Source organism: Lithobates pipiens, unplaced genomic scaffold, assembly GCF_037356315.1.
Source record: "Lithobates pipiens isolate NorthernLeopardFrog02 unplaced genomic scaffold, aLitPip1_a1.2 Scaffold_25, whole genome shotgun sequence".
Lineage (NCBI taxonomy): Eukaryota > Metazoa > Chordata > Amphibia > Anura > Ranidae > Lithobates > Lithobates pipiens.
In genome coordinates this window covers 94,280,792-94,303,572 of record NW_027507787.1, presented here as the reverse complement: position 1 = coordinate 94,303,572, position 22,781 = coordinate 94,280,792, and the positions used below count along the sequence as shown (strand labels likewise).

General features: G+C 46.6%; 1 protein-coding gene across 2 annotated transcripts in view; it reads right to left on the bottom strand.

Moving 5' to 3' along the window:
- Positions 1-22,781, bottom strand: part of LOC143930416 (membrane-spanning 4-domains subfamily A member 4A-like) — a 121,037-nt gene that overhangs the window by 17,942 nt on the left and 80,314 nt on the right. For both annotated transcript variants that reach the window (XM_077454721.1, XM_077454719.1), the window contains exon 4: positions 19,266-19,385. In XM_077454721.1, the coding sequence (XP_077310847.1) occupies positions 19,266-19,385 (120 nt within the window). The remainder of the gene's footprint in view (positions 1-19,265; positions 19,386-22,781) is intronic.

Genomic DNA, 22,781 nt, shown 5'->3' with positions numbered 1-22,781 from the left:
TTTTTCATTGCGCCAAAAATGTATTTGTAGTAAAATTTTAGTTTGTGCTGAGAAGGAGTGTGATTTACTAAAGGAAACTCCACTTTGCACTCCAAGCAGTGGCGGAATTATCAGGGTCGCAACAGTCACAGTTGCGACTGGGCCCTGGAATTCCATCACTGTGGGGGGGGGCCCGGCGTGGTTGCTATCCATGGGGCTGTGAGTGGAGAGCGTGTCTGTCATTTAAATGCAGCGCAGAGCCAGAGACACGGGGACTGACGTTTAATTTTCCCTCGTTCTCTCTCCCAGGGAACATTGGCACAGCTGATCTGCTCCCCCTTCGGCCCCCCTCCCCTCCTCTCTCCTGTGTTCTCCGCGGGCATTCAGGTGCGAAGCTAACAAGCTCACATTTCCCGCGGAGAACACAGGAGAGAGGAGGCGGGGGGCGAAGAGGGAGCAGATCAGCTGTGCCAATGTTCCCTGGGAGAGAGAACGAGGGAAAATTAAACGTCAGTCCCGGTGTCTCTGGCTCTGCGCTGCATTTAAATGACAGACACGCTCTCCACTCACAGCCATGCTGACCCCTCTCCAGTGTGTGCAGAGACACAGGAAGATCCCACCGCCCATCAACATCCATAGAGCTGCTGATCGTTGCCTCCCCCCAGGTGCGGGGGGGGGGGGTTACAGAGATCTGCTGGGGGCCAAGGTGCACATCGGAGTCCAGCAAGGTACAGAGAAACCTCTTTAAGGGGGGGTGACTGTCTAGGGACCCTAAAGTAAGGGGGGCTCTCTGGGGACCCTGATGTAAGGGGGGGTTTCTGGGGATCCTGAAGCAAGGGGGCCCTCTGTGAACCCTGATGTCCAGTACCACCACCACCACCGTGCCACCCACCTTCAGTACCACCACTACCCACCTCCAGGACCACCACCACCCTTTTCCAGTACCACCACCATGCCCCCAACCTTCAGTACCACCACCACCCACCCTCCAGTACCACCGCCACCCCTTCTCCAGTACCACCACCATGCCACCCACCTCCAGTACCACCGCCACCCCTCTCCAGGACCACCATGCCTCTCCAGTACCATCGCCACCCTCCTCCAGTACCACCGCCACCCACCTCCGTTACCACCGCCACCCCTTTCCAGGACCACCACCGCCACCCAACTCCAGTACCACCGCCACCCACCTCCAGTACCACCACCACCCACCTCCAGGACCACCATGCCTCTCCAGGACCACCATTCCTCTCCAGTACCATCGCCACCCTCCTCCAGTACCACCACCCACACTCCAGTACCACCGCCACCCACCTCCGGTACCACTGCCACCCCTCTCCAGGACCGCCACCCCCCTTCAGTACCACCACCGCCACCCACCTCCAGTACCACCGCCACCCCTCTCCAGGACCACCATCCCCCTCCAGTACCACCGCCACCCCTCTCCAGGACCACTATCCCCCTCCAGTACCACCACCGCCACCCACCTCCAGTGCCACCACCAGCCCCCCTCCAGTACCACCACCACCACCCACCTCCAGTACCACCGCCACCCCCTCTCCAGTACCACCACCATGCCACCCACCTCCAGTACCACCGCCACCCCTCTCCAGGACCACCATGCCTCTCCAGTACCATCGCCACCCTCCTCCAGTACCACCACCCACTCTCCAGTACCACCGCCACCCACCTCCGGTACCACCGCCACCCCTCTCCAGGACCGCCACCCCCCTTCAGTACCACCACCGCCACCCACCTCCAGTACCACCGCCACCCCCTCCAGTACCACCACCGCCACCCACCTCCAGTACCACCACCAGCCCCCCTTCAGTACCACCACCACCGCCACCACCTTCAGTACCACTGCCACCCCTCTCCAGGACCACCACCCCCCTCCAGTACCACCGCCACCCCCCTCCAGTACCACCGCCACCCCCCTCCAGTACCACCACTGCACTGGTGACACAGGTTTCACTCGGGACACAGGCTGCACAGAAATGTTTTACTTTGTTCTACAGTGGAAAAAAATATAGTATCAAAATCATGCTTTTCGGGGGGGCGCCCTTCCTGATTTCTTGCATCGGGGCCCTGAGGTTTCTAGTTACGCCTCTGACTCCAAGTGCAGTTTCAGGTGTACTTTTGCAGTGCACTTGTAGTGCATAGTGGATGTGCCTTTAGTAAAAAACACCTACAGTGAGGTGTAAATTTGGACAATCATGCCATTTTCCTGCCATGGTGCTGAAAATGAGCACGATTTTGGTCAGTAATGCACTACATACATTAGTTACAAAAACAAGGTGTGTGTGTGTAGCAGACCCACAACATAATAAGATTATCTGAAGAAGAGACTGTCCCCTCATCTCGCTCTGAACTTGGGTTTGCACTGTTGTTGAAAAAGGCACAACATGAATTAAACTGGCAAAGTGGGAGGCCACAGTCTGCCATTCCTGTGGCGTTGAAGGACACTGTGTAGTGAAACAAGAACAAAAATTAGTAATTTGACAAATCAACATTGCAAGCAGATTAGACACCAACATTTTTGGACAAAATTAGTATAACATTTTGGGAACTGAGTATTTAAAGCCTAAAGTATAAGGTCCCCCTTATGAGAGTCATCACCCCCCCCCCATCCCTCCCCCACCCACCCCACCCCCCCCCCCCCATCTGATGGGCCCTTGCTAAAAAATGAGGGGGGATGTTTTGGACAGGTAACCCTCTCCACTTGATTGAGAGCTGAATGCCTAAATAATGTGTGATACTTTGGGAAGCCCCTCCTTAGTTACACTATTGGCAGCCCACCGGACAGGTAAGAAGTGTCATAATCCCAAAAAGAATACAAAATGGAAGCACATTTTGACATTCTGCTATTACATATCCAGATAATTAATATGTTAAAAAACAAAATAAAAATAGCATTTGAAAGTATTGAGCATGTGAGCATCAAAAAGGTAGGTCTAGTGTGTAATGGGGGTTGGTAAAGTCAGCAGATAGAGGATTGTCATCAGCTGAGCTAGCAGTTGGAGGGAGGGGGGTTCCTAATGAGTTTGGCACAACCCCAAAAATTAAAAAAATGTGACTCTGCATGAATTGAAGCACACACATTACATTTGTAGACATTAAAGGGGTGTTTAGGGGAAAGCAATACTATGGAGCTGACAAAAGACATTGGTAAGTGACTAGACTATAGTTTTATGGGCCAAGAAGAGCATGGTGGGGAAGTTAGTGAGGCAAATATGCCTGAGGACAAAGGGGCAGAGTATATGAATTGCAATCATGGTAATTAGGGAATGAGGAAAGAAATGCAAGACAGTAGCAATCATGAAATACATAGAATGTGATGTTTAAGGAGAAAAGTTAGCTTCATATAGTCCTTCTGCAGGACCTGAATGATGGCAGAACAGGTCTCTGGAATAATGATCCCCAGAGCCTGGGGGGAGATGCCTGTAGAGAACTTGAGGTCCTGAAGGCTTCTCCCTGTCGCCAAGTAGCGCAACGTGGCGATGAGCCTCTGCTCCGGAGTGATGGCTTGCCGCATGCAGGTATCCTGCCTGGTGATATAAGGGGTCAGCAAAGCCAGCAGACGGTAAAAAACCGGGTCCGTCATCCGGAGATAATTCCTGAAATGATCAGGATTGATCTCAGGGAGCAAAGGCATGTGTGAGAACTGGTCACGCTGGCGCAACCAATTCTTGGTGAACAAACGCCTCCCCTCCCTGTTCATGGACCGGGCTTGTGTCAAAGTAAGAACCCCAACACGAAGCCCCTGCACAGCACAAACTCTACGACGAGTACGTAGACCAAACATGGTTTCAAAACGGTCGGCTCGTCAGAATGGACACCAGAAAGCACCGATAAACAGTAAGGCCTGAAAGAACGACCTGAATAGCAGAAGCAAGCAGACATTAAGAAATGCCTTTCAAAGCGTACTATACCAAGATATAGTCCACAATGATCAACAAATACTTACTGACTGCACGAACTGATTATCAGATACGCACACACAAGCACAAACTGAAGAGCAGTAGCAATCTGAATCACTAATCTGAAAAGCGTGAATCGTCTCTCACCAAACTTCTACTAACACGAGATCAGCAGAAGGAGCCCAAAGGGTGCCGGACGTGGTGCTGAACTTCCCTTTTCTAGTCCCGCTGTACACGGCTTACGTCACCACGTCTTGGCAACCGCAAATTCCGAAAACTTGGTCCGACCTTGTGTATGCAACAGTTTCGGACACAATCCATCAGACAAAATCCGACGGATTTGGTTGTTGAAATAAGGAAAAAAATCTGCGCCAACATACAAAAAATATTGTATACACCAACTTCCCAAAATAGAGAAAATTTGTAATAAATTAATAAATAATTGGTATACTTCAAAACTTATAACAAAATAGTGACAGTCAATATGAATCCATAATTAATGAGTTCATGAAAAAAAAGTCCATAGATGGTCAACCCTTGCGATCCTATATAAAAACACCACGGTGGTTGCACACACTTGAAACTGCGCACACGTGCCCGTCACCTTATAGTGAGTGCGCTTACCAGAAAAATATAAATATATCCTTAATCGCCACAGGGTACTCCTCCTCTTAATGGATCAGCACACCATAATTATGAGTTATCAGTATTACACTATGTCAGTTCCCTCTTTTTCCTTTGAGCCATTGATAGCAATCTGTGGGACCATTGAATAAGATGTGTGCATATGAATACTGCTCATAATTATGGTGTGCTGATCCATTAAGAGGAGGAGTACCCTGTGGCGACTAAGGATATATTTACCACGCTCTCATTAAGCTTTAATCTGGTAAGCGCGCTCACTATAAGGTGACGGGCACGTGTGCGCAGTTTCAAGTGTGTGCAACCACCGTGGTGTTTTTATATAGGATCGCAAGGGTTGACCATCTATGGACTTTTTTTCATGAACTCATTAATGGATTCATATTGACTGTCACTATTTTGTTATAAGTTTTGAAGTATACCAATTATTTATAAATTTATTACAAATTTTCTCTATTTTGGGAAGTTGGTGTATACAATATTTTTTGTATGTTGGCGCAGTTTTTTTTCCTTATTGCTGTTAGGTGTGTGTATCCCACTTATTTCTGCTGCCTTCCTTATAGATTCTACAATTTTTGTTTGTTTTTTGGCTAGCGCAATTTATTTTTCCCTTTATGCATTGGTTGTTGAAATGTCCGACCGTGTGTACAAGGGCTATTGACGCAAACATTGACCTAAATGTGAAACATGACACATACTATTGGCCAGGCGTTGGAGCTCATTTGATGATGCACTTAGGTGTCATTAGACTCCTTCATGTCAGTGCCCCGGCACTTCCTCCTCTTTCCCCTTCCTGTGCACGCGCTTTGCCTTTTTAAATGACCCCTCCCACTTGGTAGTACTTGGGTAATATAGTCCAGCTTCACTCAAAGTACTTAAAGGCAAAAGGTTTTTTATCTTAATGCATTTGTCATGGCTATGTAGTGATGTGTATCTGTCAGCCTACCTTCTCCATGTGTTTCTTAAGAGGCCAACCACTTCCACTGGGTGGTTTTTATAACCTCTCCTCTAAGCATGTTTCCACCCCAGGCCCTATCAGGGAATCCTATATTAACCTGTGCACTGCTAGCCAGCGGTGATGATCAACCATTGTGTATTCATTGTGTGTTTGGCTTCCTGTTTCCTGCTTGCTGTGTGCTCTACGTTTGTCTCTGTTACCGACCTTGGCGTGTTCTCAACGATTCCTGTCTGCTTGTGACCTTGACCTTTTGGCATGTCCCCGACCATCCCTGTCTGTTTGTGACCCTGAACCTTTGGCGTGTACTCTGTTGTTCCTGTCTGCTAGTTGCCCTGACCTCTGCCTTATACCTTTACTATCCTTGTTGTTCTAGCCTGCTGTCTCCTTCTCCTGTAGTCTACCGTGAGCATGAGCTGTGAAACCCTAGGGGGCGCGACCTGGAGCCAGACTGCAGCGAAGTCCATCCTCACCACTGGAGGCTCTGGTGAACACCTGCTGGCTCTTAGACTCCATACCCTGAGGAATCTATGCTCTAGCTCCCACTGGGATCTGTGTTAGTGATAGTGTTAGCATCCTGAATCTCCCTGGGTACAATCTGCAGCAGTCAGTCCTAAGGTCTACTACCTTAGTGGTGCACTTCTGACCCCTACGGAGTGCATCTGTCACCTGGTCTCAGGTGACCTGGCAGCATTCTATGCACAATGATAAAAAGCCTTCTGTGTGTAGCAGCCCCCCTCAACAGGCCCACTGATAAGGCAGTACAGCCAGCCCTCCTGTATTGGGCCCGGGCCCCATCAGTTCAAAGGGGCGGCCCAGTTACATGCTGAGCAAGAGGGGCGGCTGTACTGTTTCATTGCAGACCAGTACTCTTATGCCTTCCCCTGCAATGCTGCCAGATTCTCCCTCCGACTGCACTTCAGAGGAGTGGTTCTAGCATATACATGAGAAAAAATATGTAAAAAAGGGAATTAAGACATCACTTGAACAATATGAAAAAGTTGATACATAACCGACTCACCCCTATTAAGGGGTGGGGGATCCTAGAGCCAATTACAACCTATAGAAAAATGAACTAAGGTGCCGAAGCACCAAAGTTGGACAGAGGTGGCTCCAAAAGGAAACACACTGCAATGTAAGTATCAAAAAAAATATTTATTAGTACAAAATTCAGATATGACAAAGTTGCAAACCTTCACCACATCATCATACAAACATTTGTGACAATGTTGTCAGGAACTAGTAAGTGAAACCCGAGCTCTCATTCCCAACCCACTCGCACCAAATAGTTAACTATATTAACTGAAGTCTAAACAGCAATAGTTGTTAATCAGCTGTGACCAGTACTAGGAGCAGGATTCACATACCATCAAAGATAAGGGCCACACTAGTGAAGAATCCATTAGGGATCAGCCAAAAGTAGACTGTAGGCTGTGTTAGTAAGCGCAGGCAGGTACAGATTCAAAATAGCAAGTGTATTCAGCAGCACATGCGATGGAAACAAACAGGAGGGCGAGGGGAGGGGGGATTGAGAAACACAGCAAGTTGGTGGTCACAGGTGAGGAGGCGTCCACACAGTGGTGGCAGCGGCAAATACACTAGCATAAGGAGTCGGTAGCAGACCACTACTCAACCCCCCCTCTCGGAAACCTCTGAGAGTAGGGTTGCCATATCATCCCTTTAATCCAAGACACATATTAATTACACAGGTTCTGAGGCTGATTTAAGGCAGATAAGGCACCAAGTGAGTTTAATTAGCACCTTAATCAATCACAGAACCTGTGTAATTAATATATGTCCTGGATTAAGGGGATGATGTGGCAACCCTATCTAAAAGAGAGCTGCGGGTGTCAGTATTGATGTGTGACTGACATCACATAAGAAGTCCTCATAGACTCTGTGCAGTCTGTGCAAGCTGTGTGGAGCAGGATTGGGTGGCTAGTGGTAAAAGCCTTATGAATGAAGAGAGAAGCCAGATCACATGACGTAGTGAAGTTGATGCATTTCGCTCACATGATCACGTGAGCTTCGTCAGGACACTGTGGAAGTCTGTCCTGTACTTATAACAGGTAACAAGGGTACCTTCCCCTCTTGAAATTTCTCCCCGTCACTTACCACAGTTTTAAAGGACCATGTCATGAATAGACCAAGAAAGAAGTAATAGCTTGTGTGTCAAATAACTTTTGGATATCTTATTGTTCGGACCTCAAATACAAATGTATTCTTTAGGAATAAAATCTCCTAGATAATACATCCAGACAAATCAAAGTCAAAAGCACGGACATCCACAGCAAACCAGTCAGGCACAGGCATGAAAAATTACAACCAGAACCATAAGGTTTTCTAATTCAGATTTAAAGATAGAGGATACTAAAAGAATATAAAAAGTATGCAGTCATAGAGGCGTTTCCACAGACAATAGCCATTTCTTGGTAATGCGGCTAGGGATCCAAAAATACCTGTAAACTGAGCTCAGTGTTGAGCCCCTTTTGAATCATCATTTGTAAATGGAAAATCCACTCTTTTTCCTTTCAAAGGAGGACCATATCAAAGTCCCCCGTTCATTTGGACTAAATGAGGGCAAAAAAGCCCTTTATTCTAAGACCATAGGGAGAGCAATTATGAGATTTTTCAAAATGTTGGGCTATAAGGGTGCGTTCAGACTTGTCATGATTTTTCGGATTTCTGATGGACAGTGCGGGAAGCAGCTGGTCTGCTTCACAGAGAACAGACATACGACCTCAACCAAATCCCAGCGTTTTAAGGCACATTACAGATTGGTGTACTTAATGCACCTAACCTATGTAAGTACCCTGTACTGGGGCTTTTTTGTTTGTACAATAAAATAGTGTTAAACGGTATCATGCTATGGAGTCTCTTTCTACTGTTTGTATATGACACAGCATCAGTGAGCAGTCCGGATCCATACAGCTAACTTAGAATCCATGAAGTGATTCATATGCGTGTTTGACCAAACTTAATTGCGAGGTCACATACTCTAAGGTGAGCGGCCACTGCCTGAGGGTGGGGAGCACCTGAGTATGGACACCGCAACACATTATTTTCAAGGTTTTATGAAGTCACCATTATACCGATTATGTTGGACTGATCTGTGTTTGATTAGAACGTTGCTGTTATATGTACTATAGTTATAGCACTTTCTGACATTTCTGGCAGTATATATTTAACTCTTATAAGTTTGCTTATTACTTTTATTTTGTCTGTGGAATGTGACACTTAACACAGAAATCATCATCACAGCAATGAAAAACTCTCTATACAGTTTTGGAATATATATATATCATTTTTAATAGTGTATCACTTTTTTTATTATTATTATTATTATTTTTCTCAATATTGATAAGCTGGCACTTTATAAGTATTTGTTGGAACTAATGTTAGGAGATAGCGCAGCATATACATTTTTTATTTATAGGATTTCTGATGCTACCCAGATGTTCACCGATGCGGATGCGCAATTGGCTCTTTGTCTTTCCCACATAAAACTTTTTGCAGGGACATTCAAGGATGTCTAAAAACCCTTTCAGTACAGCAGTTAATGAAATGTTTAATGGAATAGACCTTTTGCCCATCCGCATCGGCATATTTATCTGTGTGCTCCACAAATCAGAAAATATGGCAATGTCCACAAGGGAACAGGCCCATTGGCCAAGACAGTTCTGATATTCAATTACTGGTTGGGGTGTGCACAAACTCTGAATGTACTAGATTATTTCTGAGGTTTCTAGCTCTTCTGGACACAAGCAGTGGTTGAGGCCCTACAATTTAAGACAATTCATTTGATCTATTTAAAATATGTCAATGCTTGGCTAAAACAGACCGAACTTCATTCCATTGGGATCCATATTGGGTGATAATACGAACCGGAGATGAATGAGGTAAAGCGGATACATCAACCTGTGGTTTAATAAGATTTTCCCGTTTAGATGATGATGCTCTTTTCCATGCCAGTCTAATCATTTTGTGTGAGTAACCTCTATTTGTAAACCTCCGATAGAGATCCTCATTTTCGAATCGATAATCTGTTTCAACTGAACAGTTCCTATGATTATGGAGTAACTGGCCTGTGGAAATTCCCCTAATAAGTGATGGTGGGTGATGAATAGGGGCTAAAAGCAGTGTGTTAGCAGCTCTCTCCTTTACAAAATTTCTTGTCTCAAGTCTGCCATTTCAGATAGACATGGATAAATCTAGGAAAGAAAGTTTTTGGGTATTAAAGCTGTCAGTAGGTCTAATGTTCCTTTCATTGATGTTTAAATCAGAAATTAATTGGTGTAACTCCTCTATAGTCCCACCTCAGATGACCAGGACATCATCGATGTATCTCAGCCAGAGATGCACATGGCGGAGATACATCGACGAACAATACACACCACTCTCCTTCCACCATCTAAGATGGAGGCAGGCATATGCAGGAGCCCAGGGTGCCTCATGGAAGTCCCCTGATTTGCTGGAAATTTACTCCAGAAAACTGGAAACAATTATAAGTAAGGGAGAAATCAAGCAATTCTAGAATTAATGCATTTTGTGAACCCATATTACGGTATTTATCCTCCAGGAAATGGACTACCGCGGTCAATCCATATTGGTAAGGGATGGAGGTATAGAGGGACTCAACATCAACACCAACCAGTATGGCCTCCTCCTGCACCTCCACCCCAGGAATCCTTGAGAGGACATCCCTGGTGTCCTGAACAAAGGATGGTAGCTCCTTAACCACCCCCCCCCCCCCCCATCAAAGCATCCAAGAATTGGCCAATCTATTCAAGTGGGCCACTAATGGCTGAAATTATTGGTCTTCCTGGAGGTCAAGTTAGGCTTTTATGGACCTTTAAGATTACATATGTGGTAGGTGTATTAAAAACCTTTACCATAAGGAAATTCAGCTCCTTCCTAATGAGTAATTGTGCTTAAAAGGCCAATTTAGGTTTAAGGTTTAAGGAGCTAACTATGCCTAGGAAAGGATCGGACATAAATTTAAGGTAGGTGGACTGATCACCCAATTGTCTCATGATTTCTTGTTCACAATCCTGCTCGGAGAGTGGGCCCACATTACCTCCTTTATCACTAGACTTTATAATTAAATTGGGGGCCTCACTTAGTTCTTTAAGGGCCAAGCGTTCATTTGGGAGGAGGTTGTCATTGGTAATTTTATCCCAGCTGATCCTATTGAGAACTTCCTGGACCAAGTCAAGGAAAATCACAATCCAGCGATTGTTCCTAAATTGTAGCATCTTAGTAGATATAACATTGAGATGATCCTCTATGACTAGATATGGTACTTTTTCTATTCTTTTATTATCCGCTATCTTTAAATCTAAATTAGAAAACATTATGGTTCTGGTTGTAATTTTTCATGCCTGTTTGACTGGTTTGCTGTGAACGTCAGTGCTTTTGACTTTGATTTGTCTGGATGTATTATCTAGGAGATTTTACTACTAAAATTTGTACTACATTTGTATTTGAGGTTTGAACAATAAGCTATCCAAAAGTTATTTGACACACAAGCTATTACTACTTTATTGGTCTATTCATGACGTGGTCCTTTAAGACTGTGGTAAGTGATGGGGAGAAATTTAAAGAGGGGAGGTACCCTTGTTACCTGTTTTAAGCTCCAGAATGGACTTCCACAGTGTCCTAACGAAGCTCATGTGATCATGTGATGTCACTACGTCATGTGATCTGGCTTCTCTCTTCATTCATACGGCTTCTACCATCAGCCATCCCCTCCTGCTCCTCAACAGGAGGGAGGGGCCAGGAGCAGCGAAGAGGGACCCAAGAAGAGGAGGATCTGGGCTGTTCTGTGCACATTTGGCACTGCCAAATTGCTGGATTATATTCAGTCCCTCCTTGTTCCTGTGCTAGTGTGTGATCTGTCTGAACTTGTTGTGACCGGGAAACCTATTTGACTACTCTTGATTGATGTTTGCCATTGACCTCGAAATTGAACCTTGACCATTCTTCTTCTTTGTCCCTTTTGTACTCAGCTGCCAGATTGGAACCGACCCTGGCTTGGATCTCGGCCATTCTTCTTCTGATTAACCTTTTTATACTTCATTGCCAAACTGGACTTGACCTCAGCTTGGATCTCGGACTAAGGCTTGCACGGTGCTCTGCACTCCTAGCACCCGTGCTACTCAGTGTCCACCAAGTCTCTGTCTCCATCTCTAGAGGCTTCAAGGACCCAAGGTGCAATGGAGGCCTCCCCACTATTTCAGTCTCACATCATGTACATCTGGCCCTTGTGACAGGTTCCCTGTTTAAATCACAAGACTGAAGCAGGTAATATTTTTTTTTCGTTCTGCCAGTGGTGCCAGTCAGGACTTTGTATTCTGACAGCGGGACTCTCCATCAAAAAATGTTTTCTAACATTCCCAACTTCTGTTGAACAGGAACATGCTGAACCAGCCGAATTTCGATCCATCAATGGCCAACTTTACAGAACAGAATGGCAGTTAAAACTATTTACATATATATTTACATATACATGTGTAGAATTTCAGCTCTGTTATTAGCCCTTTATCTGAAGATTATCTTTAATTGTGGCTTTCAGTAATCAGTCTTCAGCAAGTTTTAAGGAAGCAAAATATCTACCACACAGTGATGGCACTTATTATAATGCTGAGTAGGTTCAGGTTCACTACCCCAAAAACACCAGGTGGTCTATCCTGGTCTCTATCTAGATTTGCATTGCATAGAGAAGGGACGTTTCAGTGATGTATGTTTCCCCAATGGAAATTACCTTTTTTCCATTTTGGTCAAGAGGACAAGAAAATAACAGATACTCTCCAAAGGTGATGCAGACAGCAATAAGAGCCCCCTTTCAGTAATAAAGAGGAAGTAAAAACGTACACAGGAGGGTGCAAACGCCTAGTGCATTACCACCACCCCCATTTATTAAAAGCACATAACAATATTATACGCACAATACATACGCATTTAGGGGGACAAGCCCTCTTCCTAGGAGCTCTGAGGATGGGGCCCTGGCCCCTGAAACTCGTAAGCTTTTCCACTGTGTGGCATTCGATGGAACACCCATCTCAACCACGGGAGCTGTCTAATTTATATGTTTTATCTTATTGCCGTCTTGTGAGTATAATATTGCTGTTTACTTTTAATAAGTGTTGTTTGGTGGTAATACACTAGGCGTTTATGTCTTCTTGTGTATGTTTTTACAGTTTTTTGAAGACGACCCAGTCTGAAGAGCGCTGCATCATTGAACACATTGCCAACCACTGTCCGTTTTTTGGGGAGCACTTTGGATTGGAAGGCTTTCTATTTGTTTGTCGTACAAAAAAGAGGAAGTGTTGGAAAACCTATAGGGTGTTTTTTGTAGTCCTTGTCCCTGTTAAGAATGGTTGAACAGCCATAATTTACTTGTATTTCGAGGTATCGCAGAATGGTTGAACAGCCATAATTTACTTGTATTTTGAGGTATCGCAAACAGCCAACTAATCTAAATTGATGTTAAACCAAATTGACCTCCAGCAGCAGCAGGAAGTGATACATTTAGCAGCAGTATTATTACTGCTACTTAATGTGATAGCTTTCCCCCAGACTAGTCGTTAGGTAGCCAGCATCTATCAGCATCCTAACAGCCATGACTCATCCTTATGTTCTTCACCCCTTAAATAATGACCTTGTCCTCATAAGCCAAAAATTCAGAGAAAAAAAATTCCAAAGCTGGGTATCCTACATTACAAATGGATGGGCGGAAGTTAAAAGGGTAAATAATTCACATATATACTATATGAAATAGAAGACTTCGGAGTAGCAATAATTACATCAACGTTAGAGGCTGTCACAAGGCAAAAACAGCCATGCAGGGACATGTACTCTTACATTAAGAGCAACATTACATCTTATATGGATCCCTACTACTGTCCAATTAGTACCAGAAAGTCAATGAACATACAGAGAATAGGGCAATACATTGCTTCTTGAGGAGTAGAAATCTCGCAGTTGTTCATCTGGAAAAGAACAAAGCAGCAAACATGTTTGTCACATTTTCTTCAATCTTAAAACACCATTCCCTCACAAATGACATTCCAATATATAGGGAATGCATAATATTTTATGGTATTTAAAAAAATTTTTTACTTCAAGTCCATCCTTGTATTTTACCACCATCTAGTGGTGTAAGTAATCAATGTAGCAAACACAAAGTCCAAATATTTAGCATGACTAACCGAAGTGCTGTTAGTTAGACACAGACATTCTCTGCTGCCCTGAAATAATGTAGAAAGAACATATTCTATCTAAACTAAAGTAAACTAAGTGCAATCAGCACAACAAGATAAAGAGTCCACGTAGACCTTTTCTTAGAAAGGGGCCTATGACTTGGCTCCTTTTGGCAAAAACATAAAAAAAATCAACTGTCTTCGCCACAAAGTACAGCAGGCTGTAGTAAAGGCAGAGGGTCCTATTTACAGAAAACAGACAGAAAACAGTGAAAGCTTGGTAAAGGCAGAGACAATTTTGTGCTATTAATGAGGATCAGGAACCTGGCCCATTATCCCCTCTGCATCAAATTTATTGATGGTCCACTCATGGTCTCTGCATCCAGACCTCTTTATCACCACTCTGCCCTTTCCAGGCTCCAACTCTTCTTGCAGCCCAGAAACTTCTCCCAAAGCACAATGGAGCCCTCATATCAGCATGGCTTTGGTACACTTAGGTACTCCCATGCTCCTTCGTTCACACATTCCTACTGCTGCTCCTTGATCTCGTCCATCATTTGCTTGGACACATGTGGGTATTAGATCTGTATTCCAGAGCAACCCTTTTGTAGACAAATGGGGTACCTCTAAAACCTTCCCTTTCCCTAGTGGAACACAGGAATCTGGAGCCCTCTTTATTAATTCACTATGTGCCTGAGCTATAGTTGTGTTGGAGTCCATGGTATGGAAATCTGTAGCCTATGCTCTCTTCTCAAAATCTCATCCAGGTGCAGTTTCCTTGTGTTTAGCTTGGTCTGGCTCTGGTATACGATCTGGTACTTCCCTCTCAACAATGTCCCTTAGGACCACTTAGAATGGGGGCTCCCACTCCTCTGTGTCTCTATCCAGTTTAGAGAAAATGTAGATATCTCCTTTCTCCCAAGGTAGACATCAACAAAAAAGAAGGGGGGTGAGTATCGGTACTATTGCGGGGCACATGGAGTATTTTATATACATAAGAAAGGGATATCAAGACAATAAGTCATAAAAAACAATTTATTTAAAGTCTCTATCCAGTTACACGGCCTCACTGGTGACTTCCACTGCCTCAAAGTTGGGTGACTCTTAGCCTAAACCCCCAGCACTAGCAACCCAAGGGGTCTCACTTTTCTGTGTTGCCACAGCATTTGCCATGCCCATCAATGGTATGGGCAGGTCACAATGTCTTCAGCTTTCTGGTCAAAAGCCTTCTCCCACCACTGCATACACAGCCCCATCACTGATGAAATCCTGGCGCTCTTCATCTGAGCTGTTGATCAACTAGAAGTAATTGTGGGCCTCTTTGCAGCAAATTTTGTGCACTCCAGCAGTTAACGTGCCACTCAACCCAAAATATACTTGGCGGGGGGTTGCTTGGTAGCAAGTTCAACAAAGAGTCTCTGCAATGGTCACAGAGGCACCACATTTTGATGATAGTGGAAAGCATCCAACAGACGATGCCTATGTGCTAAGATCCCTTCATATTGCGAAACTCCATGCGAGCTCTTTGTGTCAACCCCACTCCTGTGTCAATCGCATACTCATTCTTTGCATCAGCCAGCCAGTCCAAAATCTCATGGGTGTTACCTCTAGAAGATCCTGACACAGTGACGTAACCCTCTGATTGCAGCAAAGAACACACACACACCAACAAACTTCCTCCCATGACAAAAAAAACACGTCTACAGGCATAAAAAAAAGTATTCTGAAACAGTTTTTAGTTACACTCCCAACCATAATGTAAAATCAAAATCCACAGTCTTCTGTCGGTTGCTAAGGGCAATGACAGCATGAACAAAGGAAAAAGAAAATAACTGCGCTAAGGTTAAAAATGTGAATATGTGAATGTGTAAATATGTAAAGAAATTCCTGTGAGGATGTTCAGCTGCGGCTTCGCTATGTCACATGCATGCAAATAAGAAAACGAAAATGATTGGCGGGCCCAACCTTGTGGATTGACCTTAGGAATCACTGCCTGACGAATCAGACGCTGATTCCAAGACGAGGCTTGGTTTTGGCGGGAAAAGCCAGGCGCCCAGAGTGAGGCTCAGATGATTAGAGACATATAAATGGAGGTGACACAGCGTGCCGCTCGTGCCCCTGGATGATGCAATTTTGTTGCGAAACGCGTAGGGCTGAGCGGTGCGCTACTTATCACCTCGGTTTTGTGACGGGTTCCAGGAGAACGAGTCTGTCCGCGTGCGTCCGGCCGGCGCCACGGACTTAAGGCGCTTTTTTCTTTTACACACTTGTAAGTGTATTTTTATATTTTTATCTTAAAATAAAAAGGGTTTTACACCATTTTGAGTTTTATCTTTCCCCTATGGTTTTGATGCCCCTGGCTCTGAGTCTGTTTGGACTACTGAGTTGAGTGTCCGGGAGTGAGTTTTCTTTCCAAGAGTTCCTAAAAGAGCGAAGCCAGGAAGACATCGAGGAACCCCTTTTACCTTGTGGTTGGAAGTGACGTCCATTCCTATAAAGCCCCGTGTGACCCTCTGTAGTGGGGGGTCATTCATATCTGGTAAGCAGTAAATCTTATCGTGTGTTGGTGGTGGATTGAACACAACTGCTCCCATATTTGGATTTCCAGGAATAGTGTGGTTTTTACTCAGAGGACTTTTATTTGGTCTCACGTTAACCCCTTCTTGTTTTTTATACGGACTCATTGTTCATACACTGGGTGTTTATACTTTATATATTTATTTTTATTATAGGTGTATGTCACTGACTCTTATTATATGTGCCCATCAGCATTTGTGGGTTTTTGGGATCAGAAATTTTAATACTTATATGTTTTGTATCACGTATATGTATATACACATATAAGGTTGCTATACCCTATATAATATCTATTTCAATATTTACTTGTATATTTTGCACAAGCAGTTGGTTGTATTTACTAATATCTATTTCAACATTTACTTTTATATTATTGCACAAATAGTTGGTTGTATTTGCTTTGACAGCATGAACAAAGCCTGGAGCATCCCAGACTATGAGCCACCACGTGTAGCTATGACCCCCAAAGGAGGTGCTAGAAATTGAACCTTAATCCTCTTACCAGTTCAGAGGCTGCCCACCCCAATTCAAGTTCCAGTAGCACACAGACAAACTCAGGCTCCATTCTAGGGGTCTTTTTACAGTTTATTGTCTTCAATAAAAACACCGGGTATGGTTTTTGTGTGCAGGATACCCAAGATGCAAGAAAACTTTGAGGACACACAGTAGTGTAGTACACTATGTAGCACACACACTACGGCATGCAGAGAAAATGAAGTCCAATGCTTCCGAGCATGCCTTAAATTGTTTCTGAGCATGCGTAAGAATTTTGCTAGACGGAATTGCTACAGACGATCCGAATTTATGATCATAACTTTTATCTGTCGGAAAAATAGAGAACCTGCTCTCAATCTTTTGAGAGCGGGTTCTCCGCCAGCAAAAGTCCAATGGAGCATATACACGGTCAGAATTTCTGACCAAAAGCTCACATTGGACTTTTGCTGGCGGAATTTCTATGTGTGTTTCCGTGTGTTTCTGTGTGTACGGGGCATTAAAGACTAAAATTAACCTAGCCCAGGGCAGGGGTACTACACACAGCTTTGATAAATCCTTAAAAAAAAAATGCCCTACATCGTAAGTCCTCAGTCAATCATGTTGTCCATGGATGTGAATGTCCATGTCAATCATGATGAACGATACTTACCAATCCACCAAAAGAAAAAAACCTGTCGATCACTGAAAAAATCCATTCCCATTGCTTCACCCTAACACATACATTGTATGTTATCCATTCAAGCTAACAAACAAATGACCCCCTGTGGCTGAATCCTAACCTCCCGCAGTTTAGTACCATCCCAGACCCGCAGGTCTGGGTCAAAAGTAAAATTCTGACTCTTGAACATATTATCACTAACGGGGAACTTACTCCCTTTCATATACTACGCACTAAATTTAATGTGCCAGCGTGGGCCCATTTTCGATATCTTCAAATAGCACATGCATATCGGTGTCAATTTTTAGGTCAACCGGTTGTGCTAGAATACTCTGAGCTTGAATCCATCCTTTGGGTAAAAGACCTGGAGAAACCCATGTCTCAGATTTATGGGTCCCTGCTGGTCGCTGCCATCCCCGAGTTGTCCTCCCTCCACAGGAAATGGGTGGAGGACATACCGGAGTTGGATGACGATGACTGGAGGGAGGTTTGGAATTTTCCATTCTCCTCTTTGGTGTCAGCCAGGGACAAATTAATCCAATACAAAATTGTTCATAGGGCCCACTACACACCCCACAGATTGCATCAGATGTCGCCGACACATTCCTCGGCGTGCTGGCGATGCTCCTATCGGCCAGGAGACTTCATTCACATTTTCTGGACTTGTCCAGCGATTGAACATTACTGGAAGGAAGTTCTCCTGGTGATAGTCAGGACTACTAAGATCAGTATCCCTTGTGACCCTAAATATTGCCTGCTGGGGCTAGTGGAGCAGATGTCGATCCTCAGAGCTAGGAAAACACTCATATTGTACTCACGCTATTGTACTATGCACGAAAGGCCATCACCATGACCTGCAACAAATCGTCTCCCCCCTCCATCAAATTCTGGAAAAACCTGGTGAACGCTAGTTTGCCCCTCTATAAGGCCACCTACTCGAGCAGGGGTTGCCCACAAAAATTCGAGAAGGTGTGGACCTGCTGGTTGGATGATACCACTACGGCAACTGATGTGGTGATTAACCCATAGTTCTCTATTAAGGTCATAGTGGGACGATAGGTTGACCCAAATGCTCCTATGATATTTTATCCTGTACGTATAACACAGCACAAAACCTCCTGCAATACCCTCTCCCCACATTGGGGTATAGCTAGTTAAGGTTGTATTGTTTTGACCTGCCCTGATGCGGCCCGTTGCTGCATCAGGAACAGATTGTATGTTAAGAGAATGTGTTCTTATGTGGCCTGTTGCCGCATTTGAAGGTTTACCCCTGCGTGGGAAATTTTTGGCCCCTGCGTGGGCAATTTGTATACCACTTAAAACCCAATAAAAATGATTGTTAAAAAAACAAAAAAAAAACATATGACTGATGTCAGTGACCAAACAAGGACAGTTCCATATTTAGTCAATGGGATCCCCCACCCCTTTACCTATCACCCTAGAAAATAGCCATTACTGTTTACTACCATTCAGCTCCCACTGACTTCAGTGGAGTTCAAATTTTGCACCAGAAATGTAGTCATAGTTCTAAGAACCTGCTTGAACCAAACCCAGGTAAGTTTATCTAATCCTTACTAATAAGGGGACTTCCACCCCCCCCCCCCCATTTCTGTTCCTGCCCATCTTTTCCAGGAAGTGTTTTCTGTTATTTTCTTTTAACTATCCATTGATATGGGGCTGGGGGTTCTGATGTCCAAGTGAAAAACAATTAAGTGCACAGTACAAGAAGGGACACTCCCTGACAATGCTCAGGTCAGCTCCTGTAGTGGCTTATAAACTAAAGTATGATGCAATATTATTTTAATAATTGCTCTAAAATGTTTTTTTTTTTTTCTTACCATACTTCTATAAGGATCAGAGGTATGATCAGGGATCAGAGAAACATCAAAACTGCTGAGTGTTATTCCTGTGACTGCTATGAATACATTAGAGATATTCAAAGCAATTGAACCTTTTACCTGTGCAAAGAGACAGAAAGAAGACTAATGAGAGAAAATAAATCAATTGTTTCCATAGTCTACTAAACCCCCTAAAACAGTAGCATAAGGTAGCTGTATATTTAAATGAAATTGAACATTTATAATAATAAAAAAAAAAGTGATAGGCTCTCTGGAAAGAACAACTCTCCAATTGATGACGCTTACTTTTGCTCAGCTCTCCTGATGCTCCCTTAAAGCTCTTGGGAACCAAGTATGAGGAAATCTTTTTAATAAAGAAAAGCCAATGTAGAGCTGATATTTAAAAAGATCCCAAAATACATCCCTGGGAATTACAGACCAGTTAGCCTAACATCGATAGTATGTAAACTCTTGGAGGGGATAAGGGACTATATACAAGATTTTAGTAATGAGAACAGTATCATTATCAGTAATCAGCATGGATTCATGAAGAAGCATTCTTGTCAAACCAATCTATTAACCTTCTATGAGGAGGGGAGTTGCCATCTAGATAAAGGAAGTCCGGTAGACGGGGTGTATCTGGATTTTGCAAAAGCATTTGACACTGGGGCCGCTTTTAGTTGCGGCTGCATTTGTGCTCTCGCCTATGGATCGCACAGCGCTGGCTGGCTCTGTGTTTTCGGCGGCCACTCTGCAACACGGCCCCCCCCCACACCTGCTTGTGTGATAGTAGAGAGAATCAACGCTCCGCCTATCACATGAGCCAGTCTGGGGGGGGCGGGCCGTGTTGCAGAGCAGCCGCCGAAACACAGAGCCAGCCAGCGCTCTGTGATCCGCAGGAGGAGATGCAGCCCATACAGCCCGCCCTGTGTGCCTGGATAGGAGGATCAGCAGGGGGCTGCATATAGAGGAAATTAGCTTTCTAGGGAGAGGAGGAGGATCAAGCATTCAGTGGCTGCATGGAGGAATATAGAAAGCTTATTTCCTCTATATGCAGCCCCCTGCTGATCCTCCTATCCAACTTCTTTTACTGCCCCCCCCCCAGTTAACCTTGTGCTCCCTGTCCCCCCACAGTTCTTTCCACCTCTGTTCTTTTTGACCCCCCAACCCCAGCCTGCTCTCCAGTTCTCCCCATCCTTCTCTAGCCACCATCCCAGTGCTCTTCTCCCCCCGTGCTCTTCACCCCCCAGTGCTCTGCCCCGTGCTCTCCCCCCCAGTGCTCTTCACCCCCCCAGTGCTCTTCCCCCCAGTGCTCTTCTCCCCCCTGTTCTCCCCCCCAGTGCTGTTCTCCCCCTGTTCTCCCCCTGTGCTCTCCACTCTCCCCAGTGCTCTCCCCCCTGTTCCCCCCCCAGTGCGCCCCACTCCCCCTAGTGCTCTACCCCATTCTCCCCCCCTCAGTGCACCCCACTCCCCCCAGTGCTCCCCTCCCCCCGTAGTGCGCTCCACTCCCCCCCGTGCTCTCCCATCTGTTCTCCCCCACCCCCCAGTGTGCTCCACTCCCCCCAGTGCTCTCCCCCCTGTTCTTCCCCCCAGTGCTCTCCCCCTGTTCTCCCCCCAGTGCACTCCACTCCCCCCAGTGCTCCCCCCAGCGCTCTCCACTCCCCCCAGTGCTCCCCCTGTTCTTCCCCCCCCTCAGTGCTTTCCCCCATGTTCTACCCCCCAGTGCTCTCCACTCCCCCCTGTTCTTCCCTCCCAGTGCCCCCCCTGTTCTTTCTCCCCCATTGCTCTCCACTCCCCTCAGTGCCCCCCCCCCGTTCTTTCCCCCTCCAGTGTTCTTCACTCCCCCCAGTGCTCTCTCCCCTGTTCTACCCCCCAGTGCTCTCCACTCCCCCCAGTGCTCTCCGCCCTTATTCTTCCCCCTTGTTCCTTCCCCCCCAGTGCTCTCCCCCATGTTCCCCCCCAGTGCTCTCCCGCTGTTCTTTCCCCCCCAGTGCTCTCCCCCCTGTTCTTTCTCACCCCCCCCCCAGTGCTCTCAAGCTCTCCCCATCACTCTCCAGCCCCCACCCCAGTGCTCTCCAGCCCTTCATTCCCCCCACCCCTGTTCTTTCTGGCCCCCTGGTGCTCTCAAGCTCCACCCATCACTCTCCCGCTCCCTGCCCCCCCCCCCCACAGTTCTCTCCACCCCTGTTATTTCTGCCCCCCAACCCCAGCCTGCTCTCCAGTTCTCCCCATCCTTCTCTAGCCACCATTCCAGTGCTATCCACCCCCCCAGTGCTCTCCCCAGTGCTCTTCACCCCCCCAGTGCTCTGCTCCCCCCAGTGCTCTTCTCCCCCCTGTTCTCCCCCCCCAGTGCTCTTCTCCCCCCTGTTCTCTCCCCCATGCTCTCCACTCCCCCAGTGCTCACCCCCCTGTTCTTCCCTCCCCCCCAGTGCGCTCCACTCCCCCCAGTACTCTCCCCCCAGTGCGCTCCACTCCCCCCAGTGCTCTCCCCCCAGTGCACTCCACTCCCCCAGTGCTCTCCCCCCTGTTCTCCCCCCAGTGCGCTCCACTCCCTCCAGTGCTCTACCCCCTGCCCCCCCCCCCTCAGTGCGCTCCACTCCCCCCAGTGCTTTCCCCCAGTGCACTCCACTCCCCCCAGTGCTCTCCCCCTTGTTCTCCCCCCAGTGCGCTCCACTCCCCCCAGTGCTCTACCCCCTGTTCCCCCCCTCAGTGCGCCCCACTCCCCCAGTGCTCTCCCCCTGTTCTCCCCCGTTCTCCCCTCTGCTCTCCCCCCTGTTCTTCCCCCCAGTGCTCTCCCCCCTGTTCTCCCCCAATGCACTCCACTCCCCCCAGTGCTCCCCCCCGTTCTTCCCCCTCCAGTGCTCTCCACTCCCCCCTGTCCCCCCCCAGTGTTCTCCACTCCCCCCAGTGCTCCCCCCTTTTCTCCCCCCAGTGCTCTCCCCCCTGTTCTACCCCCCCCAGTGCTCTCCACTCCCCCATGTTCTCCCCCCCAGTGCCCCTCTGTTCTTTCCCCCCCCCAGTGCTCTCCACTCCCCCCAGTGCTCTCCCCCCTTTTTTCCTCCATCAGTGCTCTTCACTCCCCCCCAGTGCTCTCCCCCCCTGTTCTACCCCCCCCAGTGCTCTCCACTCCCCCCCAGAGCTCGCCGCCCTTGTTCTTCCCCCCTTGTTCCTTCCCCCCAGTGCTCTCCCCCCCAGTGCTCTCCCCCATGTTCTCTCCCCCAGTGCTCTCACCTTGTTCTTTTCCCCCCAGTGTTCTCCCCAGTGCTCTCCAGCTCTCCCCATCACTCTCCAGCCCCCACCCCAGTGCTCTCCAGCCCTCCATTCTCCTCGCCCCTGTTCTTTCTGGCCCCATGGTGCTCTCAAGCTCCACCCATCACTCTCCAGCCCCCCGTGCTCTCTATCCCCCCCCCCCTTGCTCTCCACTTCTGTTCTTTTTGGCTTCCCCCAGCACTCACCACTCCCCACCCCTGTACTCTGCACCCCCCTGCATTTTGCCCCCACCCATGTGCTCTCCAA